The sequence below is a fragment of the Typopeltis vanoorti genome, chromosome 12 (genome assembly GCF_054136105.1).
Source record: "Typopeltis vanoorti isolate ZY-2024b chromosome 12, IOZ_Tvanoo_1.0, whole genome shotgun sequence".
NCBI classification, from domain to species: domain Eukaryota; kingdom Metazoa; phylum Arthropoda; class Arachnida; order Uropygi; family Thelyphonidae; genus Typopeltis; species Typopeltis vanoorti.
Window position 1 is genome coordinate 106,032,282 of NC_143560.1, and position 25,254 is coordinate 106,057,535.

Genomic DNA, 25,254 nt, shown 5'->3' on the forward strand with positions numbered 1-25,254 from the left:
CATTCTAAGTGAACTTACCAGTGAATACAAATACAAAAATACTTCATTTAATATAAAAGCTCATTACAGATTACGATATGAAAGTTGTGCTTGCCTGATTGAATTTTAGGCAAACAACATATTTAGCGAATAATCTATGCTATAAATTTGTTTCAGCATTTTCATATCTATTTTATCCCAAAATCTCTTCCTAAACATTTTAAATATACTAGTTTTCTACAAATGCAAATAACTTCTTACAATTTTTCAAGTTTTTTAACTTATGCAAAACAATCTTAACACAAATACAAAACTGCTATGCAATTATGCATTTGTCAATTAGAAAACAGGCAAAAGTTTTCATTTTTCCATATAATTATGCATGCAGGTCTGAATTTTTCTGCAGCTATCTCTGTGTAGATAGATTTTCCGTATATTGAAAGATAAAGAACTTTGAAATCTAATTTGGAAGTCTAGTTATTAAGTCATCCAAGAATAGTTAACATGCATTCTTCAAGCTAAGATGAAATTAACAAGAGATGTTCGTCCATCTAATGTAATAGTGGTCTAAACTCTACAAATTATGAAATTCCTAAGGCATATTCAAGAAAAACGTGTCTGAGGCTGATCTTTATATTTTGAGGTCTGCAAGTGGCAAAGGTGACCTTTTTGTTCATAGGCTTTCATGGGTGTGTTTGGTGGAGGGAGAGCACATGATGCAAGCATACTGTATCTGTTGATTGCACATGTTCTTTCGGTTGATTTGCCTGTTTGGCGGTGTTTGAAAAACTTACTTTCCAGGTGGAAAACCCTGTCCACTCTGCAAAAGATCTGCTACCTGACTTTCAGATGAAAATTCCTTATTAAAGAAGAACAGTTGCTAAGTATGGAGGCACTTTAGCCTGGGTTAAATGTATTGTTTCATTTAGTGGTATGTTCATGAACAGTGACATGATACCAAATACTAGGGTATCCATATCACTGAGAAATAAATTTTCTATTATTATTTTCAGATGTATAACTTGAATCGCAGCCTCAGAAAAGATCCCACACGAATGGCAAGAATATATGATAATCTCATTGCATAATGTAGTGTAAAGACATGTGTCTAACTCTCAATCTATCAGTATGTCTGGGGTGATTGTGAAGATTTTAGAGAAGTTCGTGAAAACTTGAACACAGAAATCAGTTGACAAACAAGCTATACTTTGCAAGGAACAGCATAAGCATACTAAAAGGAGGTCATGTCTGAAAAATTTGCTCTTATTTCATAATAATGTTATGGCTGAGTTGGATAAAGAAAATGGGTATGTTATAAAAGTTGGACATTGATACTGCATTTGATAGGATACCACGTGAAAGGCTGTGTCATAAACTGAAAATATGGGATTGAAATATAACCTATTGGCTTGAATAAGTGGGTGGCTGACAGACAGGTATCAGAAAGTGGTATACAAAGGATGGGATAAATGCCAGATTTAAGGTAACCAGTGGTGTGCCCGAGGGATCAGTCCTTGGACCACTGTTGTTTAATCTAGAGATTAATGATACTGGGCCTGAGGAGATGTTCAATTGTTTACTGATGATGTAAAGATGTGAAGAGCAATGAGATATCACTGATATACAGCAGTTACATGTTGATTTGAATAGGCAGGAAGTGTGGGTAAATGACAATGGCTGTAAGGTTACGAAAATTTGGCATGATGAGATATTCAATGGAATATATTATTATGGTGGGAATATGCCCGGAGAAACTAACAAGACTAGATATCATAGAACTAAGATGGATAGGAAGCTGACATTCAAAGGTCATATAGTAAATATTGCAAATACAACTCAGAAGATAACTGCAATGTTTAAAATGAAGACCGACATGTAAGGATATGGAAGTCATTTTGACTTGTTACAAGACCTTGATACAACAGCACTTGGAGTACTGTGTGCAGATTTGGTCTTTGTGCTAAAGGGAATAAAGCAACTGTGGAAAGGCTGCAAAGAATTAAAGATAATATCAAGATTATGGAATGTAGATTATCAGGACAGATTGAGAGTATGTAGAATGCAAATGCTATTAAATAGAAGAAAGAGGGGTGATATAATAGAAGTGTGTAAACTTCTCAGAGAGTATTACACGATATCAGCTAATGAAATTTTTCATTACATGGAAGATTCCCAGAGGACAAAGAGGCATCCATGGAAGTCAAGTTTGTGTGCAGTTAAGAAAGGTAAGAACTAGATTTTTCTGTTGCATAACCATGAGAGTTGGTTGGTTGATTTAAGCATTATAGCAAAGGTTATAGCAGTACACAAGGTATTAACAAATAGTCATAAAGAGATAAATTAATAAATAATATGTATATACAAAAAACTAAGTTAAGCAATGCAGTATCTAAATATAAATAAAATTTATAATCAAATGGGTTGTAAAAATTAATTCTTCATAAAAAGTTAAATATGCCATGGAATTTGTTTGAGTCTGATAACATCTGTCTGAGGGTATATGGCTCAGCCAGTTAAGGTATCAGTAAAATTTCATTCCTTTCTAGTGTGAAGAGATGACTCCACCAGAATATGATAAATTGTAAGACATGTGTTGCATCTTTCGGATATAGGTGGGTCACTAGTCCTCAATAAATAAGAATGTGTAAGATGACTGTGACCTATGTGGAGACTAGTAAGAACAACTTCCTCACTCTTCTGTTTCTATATTAACTAGACTGCCAATGATTAATATCATGCAATTGTTTGTCAGGGTGGCATGATGACTGTCCCTAATTTGAAATGTGGCTGGAAATCCAGCACAACCAAAAACACCAAAATTAAGGATCTTCATTTTGTACAACGGTTGTAACACCTCACAAAGCAATGGATGTGGATTATACATAGGAGAGGAGATAGCCTGTAAAGAACGCAATGATTCTGTATAAATTACACCCTTTTGTTAGTGTTTTTCTTTTATATGCACAAATGCAAGCTGAATGACATGCAACTCTGATGTATAATTATGAAACTGAGTAGGACCTGGTAAGAGATAGTAACATCAGGAAACACAACAGCACAGCAAATGGAAATCTCTGATCTTGAACCATCAGTATAGATGGAAGAAATCAGAGTCGGCTGATTTGTATGCATTAAACGATTGAAGGTGGACAGATGGTGGTGTATGAGACTTTTTTTTAGTTGACAAAATGAAAGATTGCAGGAGAAGTGCAAACCTACCATTGAGGAATGCTGTTATGTTTAATGGATGTAATGTTATCAACATTATGCCACATAATCTCTTTAACACATGCACCAAAAGGAGGTATGGCAGTCTAATGTGAATGATATTGAGCCTCCCAACGTAGAAAAAACTGGAAGAGACTTTATTTTTAGGGCATAGCTAAGGGACAACTGTTTCCACCTAAGTGATAGAGATGGTTTATTTTCTTCAACATAAAGGCTTTGAGTGGGCATACCAATAGTTATCTGTATACCCTGATGATGAATGGGATACAATCATTGCAGGATAGGATTGCAGGATACACTGCCTTGCAGAACTACAGACTTAAGACCCGTAATCTGGCTTTGAATATATAAGTGCACATTAAAGACAAAACAATGAAGATCAATCAGCACCCCATTTAGTAGAGGATAGAGTGCGAAGGAGATTCAATGCCCTCTTGCACTTTTCCCTTAGTTGACAAATGTGAGCAAGGAATGAGGTTTTCTGTCAAAGACAACAGTTTGTCCCATTTTTAACACAGAATGTGGGTGAAAATATGCATTTTCAGAAGTGTACAGAGATACTTTTTTTCAGCTAAAAACCTGAAACCACTAAGAGCTCATGGAAATACATGATTATATGCTTGCTGATGTTGTCTTTCGATTACACTCATGTTATGAGGATGAAAGTAAATTGTGAAGTCATCAACATATAGAGCATATGTTTGTCTAGAGGAAGCTGTTTAATGATGAGTTAACTTTGATAGCAAAAAGTGACACACTTAAAATGGAACCTTGGAGAACACAGCCTATTCTTGATATGGCTGAGAAATCTATGAAAGCCACATTGTGTACTGGAGAGAAGATTGTTGCTTTCTAAATACAAGAAGTCTGTCATTAACCATTTTCTCTAATATTTAACAAGGGCAGCTGGTCAAAGCAAATAGGTTGATAACTGTTTGCTGGCATTGTGTCTTTTCCTGGTTTTGCGATAGCAATGACAACTGACTTATGAAAAGAATCTGGAAGCTCATCATCTAAAAGTATTCTGTTATATATTAAGAGAAAAGCTGAAGAGAAAATGGAAGTTGTTTTATCATTTTATAATGGATGCCATCAGGACATACTGCATGGTGAGACAAAAAAAAATGATTTTTTTTAGTTCCTCCTTAACAAATGGCTGATTATATGGATTGAACCACTGATAGAAAAATTTAGCAACCGTTTCTTTTGTTGCTCTTTCAATATTAAAAACTCAGGAGGATATGAAGCTGTTGCTGAGATTCTGCAAAATTTTCTCCCAGAGTATCTACAATAGCTTTGAGATCAGCAACAGCACATCCATTATTGGTCTAGGATAGACCAACAGTGGATTCTGTATTTAACCTCAATGAGGTAAATAAAATGGATCCAAGATTGTTTTTGACTGTGACATCTCACATAACATGCTTACGTTGAAAAGCTATTAAGCTTGATGTGGCAGGATATGTACTTCCCTATATATTCTCTTCAACATCCCAATATGAGCAGTGGAAAATGGCAAGGGAGCAGATTGTAAGATTGATTGCCAAATATAAGTAGGTAGGCATATGGAAGAAAATAATGAGTCTATTATTCAAAAGGGAGAGGTCATTATTTTCAAGGACTCATTCAATGATATGACTTTGTCCATTTGTGTTGGCCAACAAGGAGAGAACAGAATCCCACAGTGTTGTGCCCATTAAAGTCATCCACAAGAAGTATGGGCTCATGCAGTTACAATATAACATTATCAAATTACAGCTCACTTATCTCATAACCTGGAGGTAAAGAAATTGAATATACTGTAATAAGAAATCCCACAGATAGGCAAACTGCTACTGCTTCCAGAAAAGTTTTAAGCTGGACATGATGCCCACTAAGATAGCTACTTCACCATAAGCAGGTCCATCTCCAGTTCTGTCCTTGTATACAACTGTGAAATTCCTTAAGGTAGGGTTCTCACTAGGTTTTAAATGTTTCCTGTAGGCAGAGAGGCTGGTGTTTCTGCAGCAAAACCTTGATATCATCAGTATTCTAAAGAAAACCACAACAATTCCATTGTAAAATTTTTCATATTGTTTTGGATTTGTCGACTTGTCCATCCAATCTATCAATTGATTTTGGGAACTAAGAATGGCCATCATTCAACTCTTCCTCTGGACAAAATTTCAATATATCATATGATGTGTCAGGATCAGCTAGTAAGTTTAATTTACTTTAAGTCAATACCAAAGTATCCATTTTTTCAAAGAGTGGGGGGGGGGTCTATTGGTTCACCTTTAAGTGATATCCTTGCCATAATTTTTTTTGACAAGTGGATTCTCATTAAATGGAATGATTTTTGAGTTAATTCTGGAGTAAGACCATAGGTCATGCAATGATACGCTCAACAGAGAAGCACTAACAATCATAAAGTCCATGTATGGCAAAATTATCTATGGCAGGATAGATATATACAAGTTTGAGTTGCTGTTGCCATTTGCTTAACTACCAACTTCTCAGCGTAAGATTTCAGGACAGGGTGGTGGTGACTAACTTTTGTCTATCTCCTCTCACTGTATTCCCTGCTCTTTTTTCTCTTCACCTTTTATAATACTGGCATGAGAATAAACCTAGATAAACATACCATTACTGGAGTTACTTGGAGATGCTGAATTTTTTTTTTAATAGGTGGTTTTAAAGTAGCATTAAGGTTGTAATGGTGTGTGTGTAAAATTAAAGTAATACAGATTACAGTAAAACCATAGTTATTCTATACATTAAAGGTGATTAGATAAAATAAATAGAAAGCTATGCTATTAACAACTTCAATGCTACTTTTAAACCACCTATAAAATCAAACATATTAAACTCTTCCAAGGATCACCTTCCCCCTTGAATTATCCTGAGGTATACCAAATCACCTGTATACATATAACTTATCTTATAATTGCTGAATCTGAATGCACAATTCCAATCCATTAAAAAAAGGAACAAAAATGACACAAAAATGTAACAATTTGGGTAAATCAGGCCTCTTGTATCATGCTCTTAACACTCCATGCCAAACTGATTGGAAATGTACCTGTTCCTTATGTCATATAAAAACCTGCTATGAATGCAAATTTAAGGAAGCCTGTGAAATTTTGATCAACTATCCTAATCTAAACAATAACTGTGGCCTAAAAATTCCAAGAATATGGATGGTACACATTCAGCCCACATAACTTCTATTTCAAGTTATTCAGCAAACTGTCACTTTAGGACTCATCCTAAGCAATAATTTCAGCTCTTATTTCATGCATTGGCCACCCTCAATACTGTTTTTGTTCTAATTTATCTGTGAGTAATCTTTAGCCTAACTTTCATTAATTTATCTGTTAATACATTCTAGCTAAACAGATAACAGGATTGTAGCTTTGATGTAGCAAATTTTTTTGGCCACCAGATGTCAGACCAGTAGTGTTAATGACTGACCAAAGTAGTATGACTTAAATTACTGGGATTATTGTGATTTATATTAAATTGAAGTTATTACTAATAACATGGTAGTTGTCTCCATAATTTACTAGAATCAGTATATTATTATTATTATTATTACTTGACACCTCCAGGGAGTCCAAAGACTCATTGAGAGAGGACACCTACTCTACATCTCTCTCTCTCTCTGTCTCCACCACTCAATCCACCAACTACAATGGAATATACCGCCTGCCTCCATCACACCACCACCACCACCACCACCAGTATTTCCACAGACAATCACAAACATTCATGCCCATGGCAGGATTCGAACCCGCAGCCTTTTGGGTGGAGAGCGGATACGCTAACCGCTCGGCCAACCAGGCTGGCCAATGATATGAATAGAAAATTTCCATGCAAAAACACATCTGGGAAAATGCTTTGAAACAAGATGTATAAAATTATCACCAGGAGGGGGGGGGGGGGGGGCTAACATAAATAAACAGAATGAAAGAACTCAAAATAGTACTGCAGAATATATGAAAAAATAAAGGTAATAAATAATGCAAAATACAGTGATCTCTCAGTTATCCAAGCTTCAAATGAATGGCCCTTCAACACTGACTTAATGGATTACAGTGTCATCTCACTTCTGGCACAGCACAATAGTATCCAATTTTTTAACCATTAGAATGGCAAAATCTCTCTTTTCCTGGATAATTGAGAGATTACTGTATTTACAAAGAACATGCAGAGAGAAAACAATGGAGAGCAATTCGTGTGAAGAGGCTTAAGTGCTGTGAGGACATCATGTTGGAGCCTTAATGGATTTTTTACAACACTCAAAAAGAATTAAAATAGAATTTAATACTTCCTATATTTCGTCCTAGTCACTAGGACATCTACGGGGATTACAAAAACAATTAATGTAAGATGCATACACACAAATCTTACAATACTAAGCCCAACCACGTGGGTGACACTAAAGTCCTATCTAGGTGGAGCACCCTCTAAGGGCGGTAAGCCCTATAAGCCCTACCGCAAACTCTACCCTTATCCGTTCTATGAAAGATCAGCTCCCTCCTCTCTCGCTGCCTGGAGTTTACAAAGTACCCTGTTCCTGTAAGCTGGCGTACTTTGGACAGACAGGCAGATCAGCATCCATCCGCCTGGAGGAACACAAGTCTTACATCTGTAAACACAACTATGGCCATTCAGGCTTGGCTGACCATGTTTTGGACACCACCCACAGAGTATCATGGAAGAAAACCACCATGCTCCACCACAGCAAATTCAAGAAAGAGAGACTTTTCTTAGAAGCAGCAGCAGCTTTCAGAAACCAACCAAATCTTAATAAATACGGTTGCATTAAGCTTCCGAAGATTTGGGAAACACTCATCACCAGAGATCCCACCTTACATTCCAGGCCACCTACTACCGCCCTTAGAGGGCGCTCCACCTAGATAGGACTTTAGTGTCACCCACGTGGTTGGGCTTAGTATTGTAAGATTTGTGTGTGCATGTTACATTAACTGTTTTTGTAATCCCCGTAGATGTCCTAGTGACTAGGATGAAATATAGGAAGTATTAAATTCTATTTTAATTCTTTTTGAGTGTTGTAAAAAATCCATTAAGCCTCCAAAAATGGAGAGCAATAAAAAAAAAGGAAGGGCATTACAAGAAGATATCACTAGATATAAAATGCAAATAGTAGAAGAAATGATTATACATGCAATGACACTGAATAGAAAGATAGACATTCTAAAAAACAATTACAAAAGACATAAATGAAAGTGCTAATATGGATAAGGAATATCACAAGTAGAGCATTATAGAAATAATGATATAAGAAATCCTCCATAGCGCAATTGGAAGAACGATGGTACATTGCACCCTTCGATTGGAATAGGCCTAAGTTCTATTCTCATCGCGACGGGAGGAATCTTTATCTGGACAATTTCAATCAAAGAGTGAGTTAGTCAATCTCATACAGAGGTAGCAGGTTTTTTTTTCTCCCAGTAACTCAGGTTTTTCATCCTGCATATAGACAAATCAGCCCTTCAGAACACACACAATTTACAGACCAAAAATACTAGTTGTGGTGGTGGTGGAGGTGGGCGGTAGATGGCGTTGATGGAGATGATTCGTAGTAGAGGTTCGGTGTAGTGGTTGAGACAGTTGTAGGTGTACTCCAGCGATGAGTCTTCGGACTCCTTGGAGGTGTCAGGAATAATAATAATAAGAAGAAGAAATGGGATGAGAATGGACCTAATTTTCTCTATTCATTTAAGATAGCACATATATTTGTGCATTATTAAACTAATTAAGCATAGACCATATACTTTATAGTATTAAGTTTTGCAACATTACCAAACCCTTGAGACATCAAATAAACTTTAATATCACCAGACAACAATATACCCCCATTCCCTTCCCACTTATTTGTTCCTCTTTTATTTTATTTATTTAATTATTGCACTGACATCTTCTCCTCTCCACTTTCTTACCTCAAGACATGCTAGCATGTAATTTTATTCCACTTATATGCAATGTTAAAAAATAATTATTTATCGGTTCAGTCTATACTTAATCTATATAAAGGAAATATACTGATTATAAAAACGGTATACTTTAAATACAAGCATTTAAAACATTGTAAAGTATTGTGACAAAAGCATATGCAGTAATTCTTTATAATGAAAAGGGAAAATTATGGATATCTTTATGTTAGGGAAAAAATATTTTATTATCAGCAGAATAATAGTTGAAAGTAAAGCACATGTTACAATGCATGATATTAATTGCAGGAAGAGAGCCCCATCATCAACTATTATAATTCAAGGAAACAAATAAACAATAATAATAATTAACCAAAACAAATCGCTTAAAACAACAATGAAAAGCTAAGGGTAACTTCCCAAAATTTGGGAAGGCTTCATACAGTCATTTCTGTTAAAGTTCATTTAATGCTTCACAGCTTTCTTTTATAGTCTTTTTAATAACAGCCAATGTAATTTACAATGTCTCAAAGAAACATACTCATTATGTATCTTAGGAAGGCCATAAAGTCAGGAAGTTCTAGTATGATGAAAGAGAATCCTTTTTGATCATCTTCATCCCAAGATTGTCTTTGTTCAGAAGACTATTCAGTTTATTAATTTGTGCTGGGTAGGATCTCTAGAGATAAATCTATATGTGGAATGATCCTTAAGTAAAAGGTTAAGTTCCCTGAAATAGTCCTTTTCATCATGAATGACAACAGCATGTCTGCTATCAGTTTTGATCATTATAATATACTTATTGTGCTTGAGAGATGCTGGAGCTAAAATGTCATTACTGGTCAGACCAGCTTGAGGAGACACAGATTTTAACAAGATATGTGCTCAATACACATTGCAATGCCTATTTTAGCAATGCTGAAAAATAACATCTGACAATGTTGAATTTACAGAAATATAGCATCTAAAGAAATATGTTGCCTGACGACAAATTCTATTTGCAGTAGAATAAGAAATGTTATGAAGGTCATTATTCGTATTAAACACGAAGTCCATGGCGAGAATAGTTTTCGAAGCTACTACCAAAATCATCTACAAAATCTTTAGATAGTAATGAGATTTAACAACAATTTTCTTGGCACTGATATGAGATTCAAGGAGAATTGCATGTTTAATAGTAATTTGATGATAAGATATTTGGATATGGCATTCTTCAGTTATCATAAAAACAAATATAAACATCATAAGTCAGTGGCAATAGCCACTGAGTTATGATGTTTTATCAACTGATTGTTATAATATCATCCATAAAATATTTTGAATTCATGCAAAGAGTTTTTATTGGAAATCACATTGGCCGTCCACTTTCCTATCCTAGAATTAATAAAATTCTGTGATAAATATTTTTATTTTGTTTTCTTGAATTCGAATAGTTCATAAGTGAAGCTTTCCACTTGCAATTAATAGGATGCAACTGCTATTCTGACAGTTGCAAAACAAGATCTAAAAATCTGTTAATAATAATTTTTTTTCCTGAATGCAAGTAATTCTGTATGCCATCCACTTACAAATAAATTGTCACAATACAGAAGTTCTTTAGGTTTAGCAACAAAAACAGATAATCAGAAATCATAATAGAAATCTTACTATGGCAAATATGGCCAACAATGAAAAGCTTTTTCATATCTCCAGACTTAACTCAAAGGTGGAATGGACATCTACAACTACTTCTCATTGTATACAGTAAGGGCCGCACCTCATGATCTTTTGCCATACGATGTTCTGCACATATGACAGTTTTCAATTATGACAATACCCATTTATACAAAGCCAACTTCACTCATTTGATAGTTTAGAAATACATAAAAAACTTGAAAAGAGACTGAAAAAATTGTGTGAAGATAACCTTCAAGAAAAAGTAGCTGGCTTCAAGCCAAATTACAGGTTGTCAGGATCAGATTTTCACTATATGACAAACAGTTAAGAAATCATGGGAATATAACAAGGATCAGTATTTAAGGTTTTAAAGATTTAGAAAAGGCACATGACAAGGTGCCCAGAGAAAAACTTTTCAAACACTACAGTTGAATGAGATAAACAGAGCATTATACAGAGCAATATTATATTTAAGTTGTAAGTCAGCAGTCAGAACTGTTAAGCAAGGCTAATAATACTGATATGTATCCACTGGATTTCTGTTCAGGACATGGACTAGTCATTACTAACACCATGTTTTAACATAAAGATGTGCACAAGTTCATGTGGAGAGGACCCAAGAAATATGAAAAGTCTCATTTACTACCTTGTTGAGCATGATATCTTCATGCTGGTTCAGGATACAAGAGTGTACTAAGGATTTAAAATCAGAAATGATCATCATTTGGTTGTAAGGATAAAATGAATATTGCATTGGAAAAAAAAAACCAGTCTGCAAAAAAGTTTCAAAAAGAATTAAAGTTGAGCAACTTTTACAGGTAAACCAATTATACAAACATTACTGAAAAAAAAATTTAATTCAAAAACAAGAACCAAACCTTGGAGTTTTGTCAGTGGTGAACTCTGAAGAAAAAATTAATTGATTTGACTAGGTCCTAGCAAATAAGTCAACAGATGCCCTAAAAGAATACAGAGAAAAATGTAAGAGACCTAAGTCATGGGAAGACTGGTAACAATATAAAAGGTAAACATCAGGAAGGTGGCACAATGTTCTTGAGGCTATGTTCTTGAAAAAAGCTTAGAAGTGGAGGAAAGAGTAGTGTATAAGGAATAAAACATGATAAAGGTGACATGAAAACTAAAGATAAGGATATCCTAGATATCTGAAATAATACTTTAAAAGACTATGAATGAAACAAGCACTGACAAAACCGTGCTTGTTTAATGCACTGTTTTGTCATGTTTAATGCACTTGTTTATTGCAATCTTCTTGGAAATTTTAATAAAAAATTTTCAAGAAGATTGCAATAAAGAATATGTTTCAATACTTGAAGTAGAATGAGGTAGAAAAAGCCATTAAAAACTTAAAATGTGTGAACTAAATGCAGCTGGATTAGAAGATATATTATTATTATTAGACCTCCAGGGAGGGTTTAAGAACTCATTGAACAAGGCCATACATCACCTGCACCACTGTCATACCTTTTTTTTAAGCTCATTCACACTAGATGCATCACTCGTTCAAAAGGTGAACTATTACACTAACTCACGACATAATGAGAAAAAATCTAGCACTTACCTGCACAAATAACTTCCATGAATAAGCTCTTGTCATCTCTCTACCTTCCATATAACAAAAAATTTTATCACCCAAAATCACATAATGCCCTCTCAAAAGTTTATAAGCCTTTATCATATCACCTCTCTCTGTCTACCAGTGCCTATAGTCCACATACTCTCAATCTATTCTTATAATCTCCATTCCATCTCCCTAATATCCTTTGTAACTCTTCTTTGCAAAGTCCGTACACCTTCTTAATCTGTTTTTAAAGAGGCAAAATAAACAACCTTACATGTCAAGGTTGGTTTCAACATCACAATTATCCATCATCATCATCATAAAATTTCTGCCATGTACCCTCAAGGGGGTGTACAGGATATGATAGTACTACATGAAAAAAAATTTACATCATTACTAACTTCCTATCTACAATTTTCCTCCAAATCAGTCTGTTACTTGTCAAGACTCCAACATTATCAGATCTTATATTTCTATTTACTAAGGCACTTTGTACTGTATCAATCCATCTATATCTTGGTCTTCCTCTGGGTCGTTTTCCTGCCAACCTGGCAGAGAACACTTGTTTTGCTAATCTTTCTTCGCCCATTCTGTTTAAGTGACCATACCACCTGAGATTAGCTCTGCTAACGCATTCCTGGATGCTGACAATGTCAAGTTCTTTCCTAATATCCTCATTTTTACTATGATATTGCCATTGATGCCATCTGTTCACGCCTCTAATCTTTCTCAGGACTCTCATATCTGCAGTTTCTAGTCTTTGGTCAAGTGTTTTACTTCTGACCCAGCTCTCAAATCCATAAGTTAAAACTGGTTTGAACACTGTCTTGTATACAGCTAATTTAGTGTTCCAATTAATTTCTCTCTTATTCCATATGAATTTATTCAATTGACTTCCTACCATACCAGCTTTGCTGATTCTGTTATCTATTTCTATATTTAATTTACCATCTTCATTAAAAATTGTGCCTAAGTAGCAGAAATGTTTTACTTGTTCCACAGGTTCCCCGTTCACAACACAGTTGACATTTTCAATGATTCTGCCTATTTTCATTGTCTTTGTCTTTTTAATGCTGACCTTCATACCATATCTATTACAACAGTTATTCAATTTAGTCAGGGAAGCTTGCAAACTTGTAGCAGATTTATTTAGAAGCATAACATTGTCTGCATAAAGCAAAGAGCTGACATTAACATCTCCAATTCTGATATCATGTTTAATACCACTTTCCTTCATAATGTCATCCATATAGATAATGAATAACAGAGAGGATAATGTACATCATTGTCTCACACCAGATTTAACATTAAACCATCTTCCTGTACTTCCTTCAATTCTAATTGCTGACTTACAACTCAAATAAGTATTGCTTGATATAATGCCCCATTGACACCATATAACTGTAGCGTATTGAATAGCCTCTCTCTTGGCACCTTGTCATATGCCTTTTCCAAATCGACAAAACTTAAATACAGATCTTTGTTATATTCCCAGGCTTTCTCGACTATTTGTCGTAAAGCGAAGATCTGATCCTGACAGCCTCTATTTGGCCTGAATCTAGCTTGTTCTTCACCAAGCTTTTCTTCCACATTTCTTCTCAACCGTTTCTCAAGTATACTTGCATAGATCTTGCCAGGAACACTCAGTAGGGAAATACCTCTGTAATTCTCACATTCAGTTTTATTTCCCTTTTTATATATGGGTACTATGAGAGCTCTACTCCAATCATCGTGAATTCGTCCCTATGTCCAGGCTTTCTGAACTATGCAGCGCAGCCGCTGTAAGACTCTTATAGCACCATACTTCAGCATTTCTGGTCGAATATCATCTACTCCTGCTGCCTTTCCACATTTCAAGCCTTTGATGGCTTTTTCTACTTCAAGTATGGATATGTATTCCTGACTGCATGCCTGGTCAGTGGTTTTTACCACTGTGCTGTAATCACTGCTTGTTTCATTTAGCAGTTTTTCAAAGTAATTACCATTTTCATGCCACCTTTATCATCTCTAACTCCTTTTACAACACTCTTTCCTCCATTCCTAAGCTTCTTCAACAACCTCCAGAATATTTTGCCACCTTCTTGATATTTATTTTCTATATTCTTGCCAAAGTCCTCCCATGACTTTTGTTTAGCTAGTTTTACACAGTGTTTAGCATTCTTGCATTTGTCTCTGTATTCTCTAAGAGCACATGTCCTGAGCAGAAATCCAACAGATATTTGCCATTATTATTAGCTTTGCTCTCTTTTCTCCAAATTTTCCCAAAATATTTTTGTATGTCTCACAATTATTTCCTACTCTGCTATTTAGATCCCCAACAAGGACCAACTTTTCCTTCTTCATTGTGTCAGTTGCTTTTTCTAAAGCCTCAAAAAATTCCTCCACTTCTACCTTAGTAGAATGTTCTGTGGGACCATAGGCACAAATAAGTCTCATTGTCCAGTTCCCCATTCTCATATTTGCCCACATTACTCTACTTGAGACTGAATGCCATTCAAGAAGATTAGCCTCGTATTTTGTGTTGAATACTATGGCTACTCCTTCTTTTCCTTGATTGTCATTGCCTGAATATAACATTTTGTATTTATTGCTCAGAAAGATCTCACCAGTTTTCGTCTTTTTTGTTTCAGTCACCCCTATTATGTCGATCTGGTACTTATCTAATTTCTCAGCTAGCTCCATTTCTTTGCCATTCAGGCTTCTTATGTTGATAGTACCGATCTTTAACTCTGATGATGTTGAGTTGTGGTGTGTTTTCAGATTTGTTCCAGTAGCTGACTTTTCGCTTCGCCCTGGTTCCCTAGTGAAAACAACGGGGGCCTTGTTTAACAGGGCGATGCCCCAGCCGGCATGAAATTTTGTCATGTTGTACCATCATTTTTTATTTTGGTTTAACCAATAAGAATACAATTTGGTCAGCTAAATCCCAAATTGCCAGCCCATCCTTGTTCGTTCAGTATCCAAGTAGATACCCAACAGGGTGCACCACGAGAAGGTGAGGATTGGACATTAGGTCAGAAGCCCTGGTCGGTTCTCCGCATTCCTTGAAAGGCTATGTGGAGGTCTCCTCTCAGTTATACAGCTTTGACCCTTAAGCATTATCCTCAGAGCTGTATTTGCAATGTTTGTTATGTGACCTTGAAATTCTCGTAGACAGGCTTATACGTTGGTTATGCATTATTAAAACACTTAAGGAATAGAACAACGTAGTTAAGGATATAAATTAAATTAAATTTTAATAAATATTTTCTGATATTTCGGTAACGTCATGTTGCCATTTTCTAAAGGAACTTACAAAAAAGTTACGTGCACGTAGGCACTACAACACAGAAACTGGAATGAAGAGATGAAGCTATTGTTCTCCTAACGGGCTAAGTAGGTGTTCTTGGCCGTTGGGCTGAGGGTCTGCAGATGTAGGTCTCCCAAATTTGGGGCAGTCGCATACAACCAAATTTGTTGAGGTCTGAAGAATTTCTTAGGGCTGAGGCTGATTCCATAAAGAGTCTTTCAAATTTGTATTTGCTACGGTGTATCAATGTAGCTTTCTTCCACCGTATTCTGTGGCGTGTATCCAGAGCATGGTCCGCAAGCCCAGAATGACTGTATTTGTGAAAATGGATGTAGTCCTTGTGTTCTGAAATTCTGATATTCGCTGTCCTGCCTGTTTGGCCAAAGTGAGACAGTTTACAACTGCAAGGGACCTGGTAAACACCAGGTAGGTCTAGGGGAAGTGGTTGGTCTTTAGTGGAGCAGATAAGGGATGCCAATTTTCTGTAAGGTTTGTAACAGGAGGTCAGATCATGTTTTTTTAAGATTTTGGTAATCTTTTCCGAGGTGCCTCGGATGTAGGGAATGTTGATGGATTTAGGGTAATCCTTGTTGTGGGGGGGGGAGATCTGTGGATTGTAGGTTCTAATATTTTTTGGATTTTTTGGGGGGGTAGCCATTGGCTGAGAAAGTGTTGAGGATGTGATTTAGTTCAGTGTTTAGGGCCAAGTCGTTTGAACAGATTAGTTTAGCCCTGTTGTATAGTGTTTTCACTATTCCATATTGTTGTGAGGGGGGGGGGATTGTTGGTGAATGTATCTGCCTGTATGGGTGGGTTTTCTGTAAACTGAGAAAACCAAGGATCCATTAGGCTGGCGGGTGACTAGTGTGTCTAGGAAAGGGAGGCTGTTGTTTTCCTCTTTTTCCAGAGTGAATTTGATTCTAGGGTGTTGGTTGTTTAAGTGTGTTAAGAAGGAGAGAAGTGTTTCAGAGCCATGTGGCCAAATAGCGAACACATCATCAACGTAGCGAAGCCATATGGTTGGTTTTTGTGAGGCAGAGGCTAAGGCTTTTTCTTCAAAGGTCTCCATAAAGAAATTGGCCAAGGGTGGGGAGAGTGGTGAACCCATGGCTGTCCCCTCTATTTGTTTGTAGAATTTTCCCTGCCAAACGAAATAGCCTGAGTTCATTGTGAACTGAAATAAGGCTGAGATATCAGGAGAAAATTTAGCTTGGATTAGCTTTAAAGTTTCCTTGAGTGGGACATTTGTAAATAAAGAGGTCACATCAAACTTGACCTTGAAACTTTCATACAAGATCTCTAGTCTCATCAGTTACTCCAAGCATAATAGAACCAATATAATATGCTACTGGATATCACATCATACCAAAGTGCATGACCTATTACCCTGCCTATCTTTGCATTATCAGCAAACAACTGAAGATCTCCTGTCAGTCCCAATCCAATATCATTAATGTAAGATTAAGCAACACTGCTTAATCTTACATTAATCTTAATCTTAGAACAGCTTTTGGCTGCCACCATTAGAGTTCTGTGTAGCATAAACAAATATGGTGTTCATAATATAACCATTTCTTTTTTGTTTTTTAAAAACAATAAAATGATCATTAGTTTATACAAACTTTCATTTTTTTAGAAATGTCAGCCCTGCTCATAAAGAAATACAAATAAAGTCAGCCATTTCAATTAACTCTGCTTCAATGTATTTTAAATCAAAACTGCAATTAGAAACTATGATGTATTATTTATCATGTATAATTTATCATATTTATTATACCAAATATAATTATAAAATATACAGGTAATCCTCGTATAACGAGGTACTTATACAATGCGGTTTCACTATAATGCAGTCTACAAATTGCAGTAACCCTTGTTCACCACAGTACTCATACAATGCGTTCTGATAAAAACACGTAATAACCCTTTATCTTTTCATATATTTTTCACCGTGCGACTTAAAAATCAAATTTTATCTTCGTTAAATTTGTGTCTGCCCGCATCCTGCACGTAGTTATAAGTAGCAAATTTATATTAGGGGAAATACCCTTTAGCATGCATGTATGTCAATTGTTTATCGTGTAAAGTGTTTATTGTTGAAAATTGTCTTCGTTTTCTGCCAGGAAATCATAAGCGTGTTAATCTCAAGCTGAGCACTTCATTTTCTGGTGGGTTACATACATAATTAATATGTGATGCTTTTTTATGTAAAAAAAAAAATTTTTTTAGTAATGGCCACAAACTGCAACGAAAGGGGGAAACAAACATTGAAAAGAAAATTCATTACTCAAAGAAAAAATTTAAATCTTAGATCTGTTGAAAAATGGAGGAAAAACCAGCAGTTGCTGCAAGGACTTTGAATTTAAATTAATCAACAATTCAAACAAAATTAACATAAAATCTGAGAAAGTGTTTATTGCTGGGTCAACAGTAAGTGCAAAGCGAGTTGCTCATGTATTCGAAATTCTAATGGAAAAAATGGAGAAATCTCTAATGATTTGGATAGAAGCTTGCACTCAAAAGAAAATTCCTTTGGATGGAGATCTTATTAAACAAAAAATTCTCTCAAAGTTTATGAACATTTATAGTGCAGACCAGGTGTTCAATGCAAATCAATCTGGGTTATATTGGGAAAAAAAAAAAAAAAAAAAAAAAAAAAAAACGCCCCTATATTTCAAAAAAATGGAAGATCAGCTCCTGAATTCAAAGTTTCCAAAGATAGAATTACTCTACTGTTTTGTAGTAATGCATCAGGTGATTACATGAAAAAAAACATTTTTTTTTTTGATTAATAAACCAATGTTTATTAATCAATCCTCAAATCCTTGTGCTATGAAAGATTAAAATATGCACTTTATTTTATTTTGCCTAAAACATTTATGCATTATGTGCAATGAAGTTTACATACAATTTATAACTTTATACTATGTATTTGTTTCAGAGTTTATGTGTTTTCTTAACTTACATGAGTTATTTGAATTAAATAAAAATATTTTTTGTTGGATATGTCATTGTTGTTTATATATTTAAAATATGAGGGTTACCTATACATCAGACTTTTTTATAAGGTTTACTGCAAACAAATTTCATGATGTAAAACATTCTATTCTAAGCACAGTTTTTACATTATTATCATATGACACTGTAAAAAATTTCTTAATGGCAAAAAGTATCTTTCTGTTGCACACCTCATCTCCCTTCCCCTAAACACACACACAAAATGCCAATTGAGGCATGAAGCAAATAATATACTTGCTACTGTCATTTCAAAACAATAGACAAATAATAATAATAATAATAATATTGATATGAAATTACTTTCACCGGATACAACTTGGTTAATAAATGATTGATGCCAATTACAATAAACAAGCAAGATAATAAATACCAAAGGAGAAATGCAACGTTTAAATAACCATCACCTACATACACAATAATTTTGTAATAACATAATTCATATCATCCTAGATGATATTAAAATCATAATATACACTGCTTTGAACAAAGTCAACGATCACCATACTATGAGGAACAAATGGCCATGGTGTCCACCTTAATAAGATGTAGGACATTTCATTGCAATCACTGCAACAATCCTATGGTACATACTTTCGACAAGCATATGATAGTGCTCAATGGTAATTTTGAACCATTCTTCCTGTAGTCATGTAATGAGGTCCTGGATTGTTGTGGAATAAACATCCCTTCACCTCACCCAATGCTGCAGTTCATCTCACAGATGTTCAACAGGGTTGATACATCTACAAACCTTGCAGTTACAGCAGCACAACGAGTCAGCTAAGCGCTACTGTGGTAGATAAACCACTGCACTCACAGAACGTGACCATAGCATGCTACGGAGGATAATATGTAAAAACTGCCATTCATTGGCCGACACATTGAATGTGGAGTTCCAGGCATCCACTGGAATATGAATCTGCACAAAAACATTCAGAACCGAGGCTCAAAACATGGGTTTCCATAGTAGGACACAATGTTATGAGCCTCAGTTCTGAATGTTTTTGTGCAGATTCATATTCCAGTGGATGCCCGGAACTCCACATTCAATGCGTTTTTACATATTATCCTCTGTAGAACCCTATGGTCACATTCAGTGAGTGTGGTGGGTCATCTACTGCAGGTAGCACTTGTAGTCGACTCCCAGTGCTTCCATTTCAGTATCACAGATTGTTAACCTGGGATGGCCCAATTTGTCAACAATTTTCCAAACAGATAAGCCTGCAATGTGGCCTCATATCACAACTTCTCTTTCAAACTCTTTGAATTTATACTGGCTACAAACATGTAATTCATTACATGGCATAATGCACCTTGCTCATGGGGATGCCCATTAACTTCTTTCCAAGCAGTGTATATATAATGAATGGAATAAATAAATACAATGGATAAAAATGCAATATAATGGGGGAAATAGGAAGTAATAAAAAAAAGTAATAATATCAAATATGAATTGCATCATATGCAAAAAGAAGAAATGTTTACTACACATTTCATTCTAAATGTAAGGGACTACCATACCAATAATAATAGACAGTCAAGTTTTCTGAAGCCATCAATCCTTACATCAATTTTTCTCTGCATTTATTAACTTAAGGCATCATTTTGCAAAAACAACTGTCTAAGACAAATGTACCTTTTTTAATAGCAATTTTGTAAAATAAAATCCCTAAAATATGGATTTATTTTAACAGCATACATTACCTCTAATATTACATCTGGTCCTTCAGTATAAGTTCCTGAAGTATCACCTCTTGCTACAACATAGCTTACTGTCAACTTCAAATCTGCTCCATAAGAATACAGCTGGAATATTATCATAAAAACAAATTGTACAAAAGAATCAACCATGCATTCATAAAATTTATAATACTTAAAATAATGAAATGTTATATTTCTACTACGAATGAATGAATTCTTAATACATTTTCACAACAATCTGAGATAAAACCATTCATCTCAAATACTCTGCTGACCACTGCATCAAACTTGTATTCTATTGAAAGAAAAATAAATAATGAATAATTAATATGATCTTGCCATGTGGAAAGCAGTTGAGTTTATAGGCATGAGTTTTATTTGCACATTTGCAAACTCTGGATTGAAAAGAAAGTTAAAAATGGGATTGTGGTTGTAGAAAAAAATAAACAACCAATAATGAAGGCAGCTTTGGTTTCTTAGTAAATAACTAACTATGGGATTGTGAAATTCATTATAGATTTGGTGAATCACAAATAGGTATCATTATGTGCATTGTCACATAACAGAAATGCAAAAATAACTAAGGTGGATTATGGACTGGTGCAGAAAAGCATATAATGTTTCTATATGTGAGCAATGGTTGGTCGATTAGTAGAGCCTCTGCTCAGTTAAGTAAGTTTGAGGGCAATTAGTAGTTGGAAGGGGACCAATCGTTCGATGCTGTTGGCACACTCTCCCTTGATGAGTCTTTGTACTCCCTGGAGGTGTCTAATAATAATATTTCAGGTACTAATATATATTTCAATATTAAATCATGAAACAATGGCTGCAAAATGCAAGGAGCACAGAGGGTGAGGACCATGAGATGGGGACCAGAGAGTTGAGCTTGGCAAGTGCAAGAAGAATGATTGTTATGGGAAATTTTAACTACAGCAGTATAAATTGGGGAGAGGAAGATGCATGTAGCAAAAAGGGAATGGAATTTCTAGAATTCTTGAGGGACAAATGTCTTAGGCAACAAGTAATAGAGACAACAAGAGGTTCAAGAGTCTTGGATTTGGTCACAGCATCAGAAGAATTGATAATAACTGAGGTGACATCTCTCCCCCACCAGTTGGAGAGAGTGACCATGTGGTTTTGACTTTGAAGATGAATAGACATGCAGGAGTATCAAAGAGACAGGAACATATGTGGAATTATGAGGCAGTTGATTATAATAGTCTTAGACATCAACTTGGGGAAGTTTCATGGAGGGAGGAATTGGAAGGCCAGGATATCATTAGTGCTTGGGAAATTGTGAAGGAATATTTGTTAGCAGCAATAGTAAAATTGCTGCTAACAAATGTGAAATAAGATGTATTTCACAAGTGAAGAAGAGGACACAATTTGGTGCAAAATGTATGACAAACAATATTAAACAGGAACTGCATGTGAAAAAGAGGCTATGGAAGAGATATAAGGATGATAAATAAAGAGCAGATGCATGAAGAATATAAGACACAGGCCAGGAGGGTGACTAGTATGGTAAAGAAGGTGAAACTGGAATATGAGAAGAGATTGAACCTAAGATCCAAAGAAAATCCTAGGGAATTTTTTAGCTATGTGGCCAGTAGGAGGAAAAATGATTGTAGAAGAATGATATTGTGGGATAAAAATGGGAATAGAGTGACTGATGCAGAGGACATAGTGGAATTGTTCAATGAACACTTTATTGGTGTATTTCATCCTGGAGGAGTAAATTTTAATACTAGAGGGATAGGGCAGGTTCAAGATTTAGAGTGCAGGAGGAGAGTGTATTCCAAATACTGAGTACTCTGGATGTCAGTAAAGCTGTGGGACTGGATGATGTTTCACGAGTTTTGAGAGAATGTGCTAAAGAACTGACAGCTCCTTTGACCTGGCTTTTCAATGAAAGTCTGGCTATGGGAAAGGTACCCAGGGAACGGAAGGAAGGTAAGATAGTGCCATTGCATAAGGGCGGTAGCAGACTGGAAGTGTCTAATTATATGCCAGTTTGTGTGTCATCAGTAGTTGTTGAGATCTTGGAGAAATTAGTTAGGGACTGTATTGGGCAGATGAGGGTAATGTTATCTGTGAGAGTCAACATGGATTTGTGAAGGGACACTCTTGTTTTAATAATATGCTAGCCTTTTATAATAAAGTTACAAGAGCAGTAGATAAGGGAAAGGCATATACTGCCATTTTCTTGGATTTAGCGAAGGAATTTGACAGGGTACTACATGATAAGCTGATATTTAAGTTGCAGCACATAGGTTTGGATGTCAGCTTGGTCAACTGGATTCAGGATTGGCTGTCCAATAGGTATCAGAGAGTTGTGTATGGTGAGGCAGTTTCAAGGAGGCAGAGGGTTACAAGTGAGGTCCCACAGGGACCAGTACTGGGACCTATATTGTTTAACCTTTATATCAATGACATTATCTGTGGATTGCAGGGGGATATTCAGTTGTTTGCGGATGATGCAAAGCTAGGAAGGGTTATTATAATAGTGCAGATGTGGTAGCCCTGCAAGAGGATTTGAATAAGCTAGACAGATGGGCAAATGAATGGGCCATAATTTGCAATCTTTAATTTTTAATGTAAATCTCTTTTCACATTGTATCATAGTGTGACTAAACTATGATGAAGATTATGATAATATAAAAATATTGGAGACAGAGTGGTCTCACAGATCCAGAAAGACAAAGAACTTGTGAAAGAATTCCTCAAAAATTACAACATCCAATGGCTTCAGTGGCCAGTGAACGCTCCTGACATTAACCCAATAGAAAATTTGTGGGCCGCAGTGAAAAAGAGACTTCAAAAATTCAATTGTGATACAAAGGATAACTTAATACAATTCATTATAAAAGTATGGTTTTGAGATGCAGAAATAATAAAAACATATTCTACATTGATAGAGTCCATGCCTAAGTGAATTAATGAACTTATTAGAAACAGAGGAATACATAAATTATTAGGTAAAGTTGGAGTTTAATTTTTGAACTTCAGTACACTGACAATGGAACATTGTCAACGTACTGAGGATGCTTTCAATACTAAGGCAATCTGTTATATCTGTTAAATCTTTACGTAAGTTTTACTTTCCATGTTTAATTTCTACAAACATGACAGCTGATCTGCGATTCATAATTCACAAAAAATGCCACCAGATTAACGTTGAGTGAAGTGATAAAAAAAATGCATTTATATTGTTGCAAGAAATCCACTTTAAAAGAGCAAAACAGCTTCATGAGTTACACATAACAGCAACATACCAGTAGTTTGGGAGTTAAAAAATATAGTCACTTGTGGATGAAATCCCAGAGAAATCAGAACAGTTTTTGGTAAAACTATATTTACTGTGTTATCAAAACCATCCATATTTGTATTTCTTTAAAAGAGTGTAAGCAAAATTTACATCATAATAATAGATACTATTATATCACTGCTATAGATATTATTTCCTTTAAAACAGTGCTAGCCTGGTTGGCCAAGTAGTTAGCATACTCACTCTCCAACCAATGCACACAAGGCATTGTTCAAATCCAATTTTAACATTTGGATCTGATAACTGGGTTAGGAATAAAGCAGTTTATCAAAGACTGTCATCATCATCAAATTCCTGCCATGAACCCTCATGGGGTGTACAGGATATGATAGTACTATATGAAAAATTTACATCATTACTAACTTTCTATCTACAATTTTGCTACAAATCAGTCTGTTACTTGTCAAGACTCCAACATTATCAGATCTTATATTTCTATCACCTAAGGCACTTTGTACAGTATCAATCCATCTATATCTTGGTCTTCCTCTGGGTCGTTTTCCTGCCAGCTTGGCAGAGAACACTTGTTTTGCTAATCTTTCCTTGTCCATTCTATTTAAGTGACCATACAACATGAGACCAGCTCTGCTAACGCATTCCTGGATGCTGACAATGTCAAGTTCTTTCCTAATATCCTCGCTTTTAATATGATATTGCCACTGATGCCATCTGTTCACACCTATAATCTTTCTCAGGACTCTCATATCTGCGGTCTCTAGTCTTTGGCCAAGTGTTTTACTTCTGACCCAGTTCTCAGATACATAAGTTAAAACTGGTTTGAACACTGTCTCGTATACAGCTAATTTAGTGTTCCGACTAATTTCTCTCTTATTCCATATGAATTTATTCAATTGACTGAATACCATACCAGCTTTGTTGACTCTGTTGTCTATTTCCATATTTAATTTACCATCTTCACTAAAAATCGTGCCTAAGTAGCTGACATGTTTTACTTGTTCCACAGGTTCTCTGTTCACAACACAGTTGACATTTTCAACGATTCTGCCTATTTTCATTGTCTTTGTCTTTTTATTGCTGACCTTCAATACCATATCTATTACAACAGTTATTCAATTTAGTCAGGGAATCTTGTAGACTTGTAGCGGATTTATTTAGAAGTATAACATCATCCGCATAAAGCAAAGAGCTGACATTAACATCTCCAATTTTGATATCATGTTTAATAAACATGATGTAAAGAACTATGACTAAATTTTTCAGGAAATGACAACGTATACTAAAATATTAATTAAATAACTTTAATCAATACCTTCCTATATTTCGGCAATTTTGGCTAGTTGCTAGTGCCTGCATGCACATATCATAGTTTTATGTTCCCAGAAGATGGCAATGTAACATTGCCAAAATATAGGAAAGTATTGATTACAGTTTTTTTTAATTAATATTTTAGTATACATTTTCATTTCCTGAAAAATTTAAAGTTAGATGTAAAGAACCCTGGGAGTCTGCAGAGGAGTGGGTGAGTGTCCCACCCATTTGCGAGTAAAAAATTTCCCCAAATTATACTGTATTTACTGAA

The 25,254-nt window shown here is 35.3% G+C and overlaps 1 protein-coding gene across 1 annotated transcript in view; it reads right to left on the reverse strand.

Annotated features, from left to right (window-relative positions):
• The window catches only part of LOC150101107 (laminin subunit alpha lam-3-like), a 789,889-nt gene that overhangs the window by 570,786 nt on the left and 193,849 nt on the right, over positions 1-25,254 (reverse strand). The window contains exon 14 of the mRNA XM_090402236.1: positions 20,390-20,491. Within this exon, the coding sequence (XP_090258362.1) occupies positions 20,390-20,491 (102 nt within the window). The remainder of the gene's footprint in view (positions 1-20,389; positions 20,492-25,254) is intronic.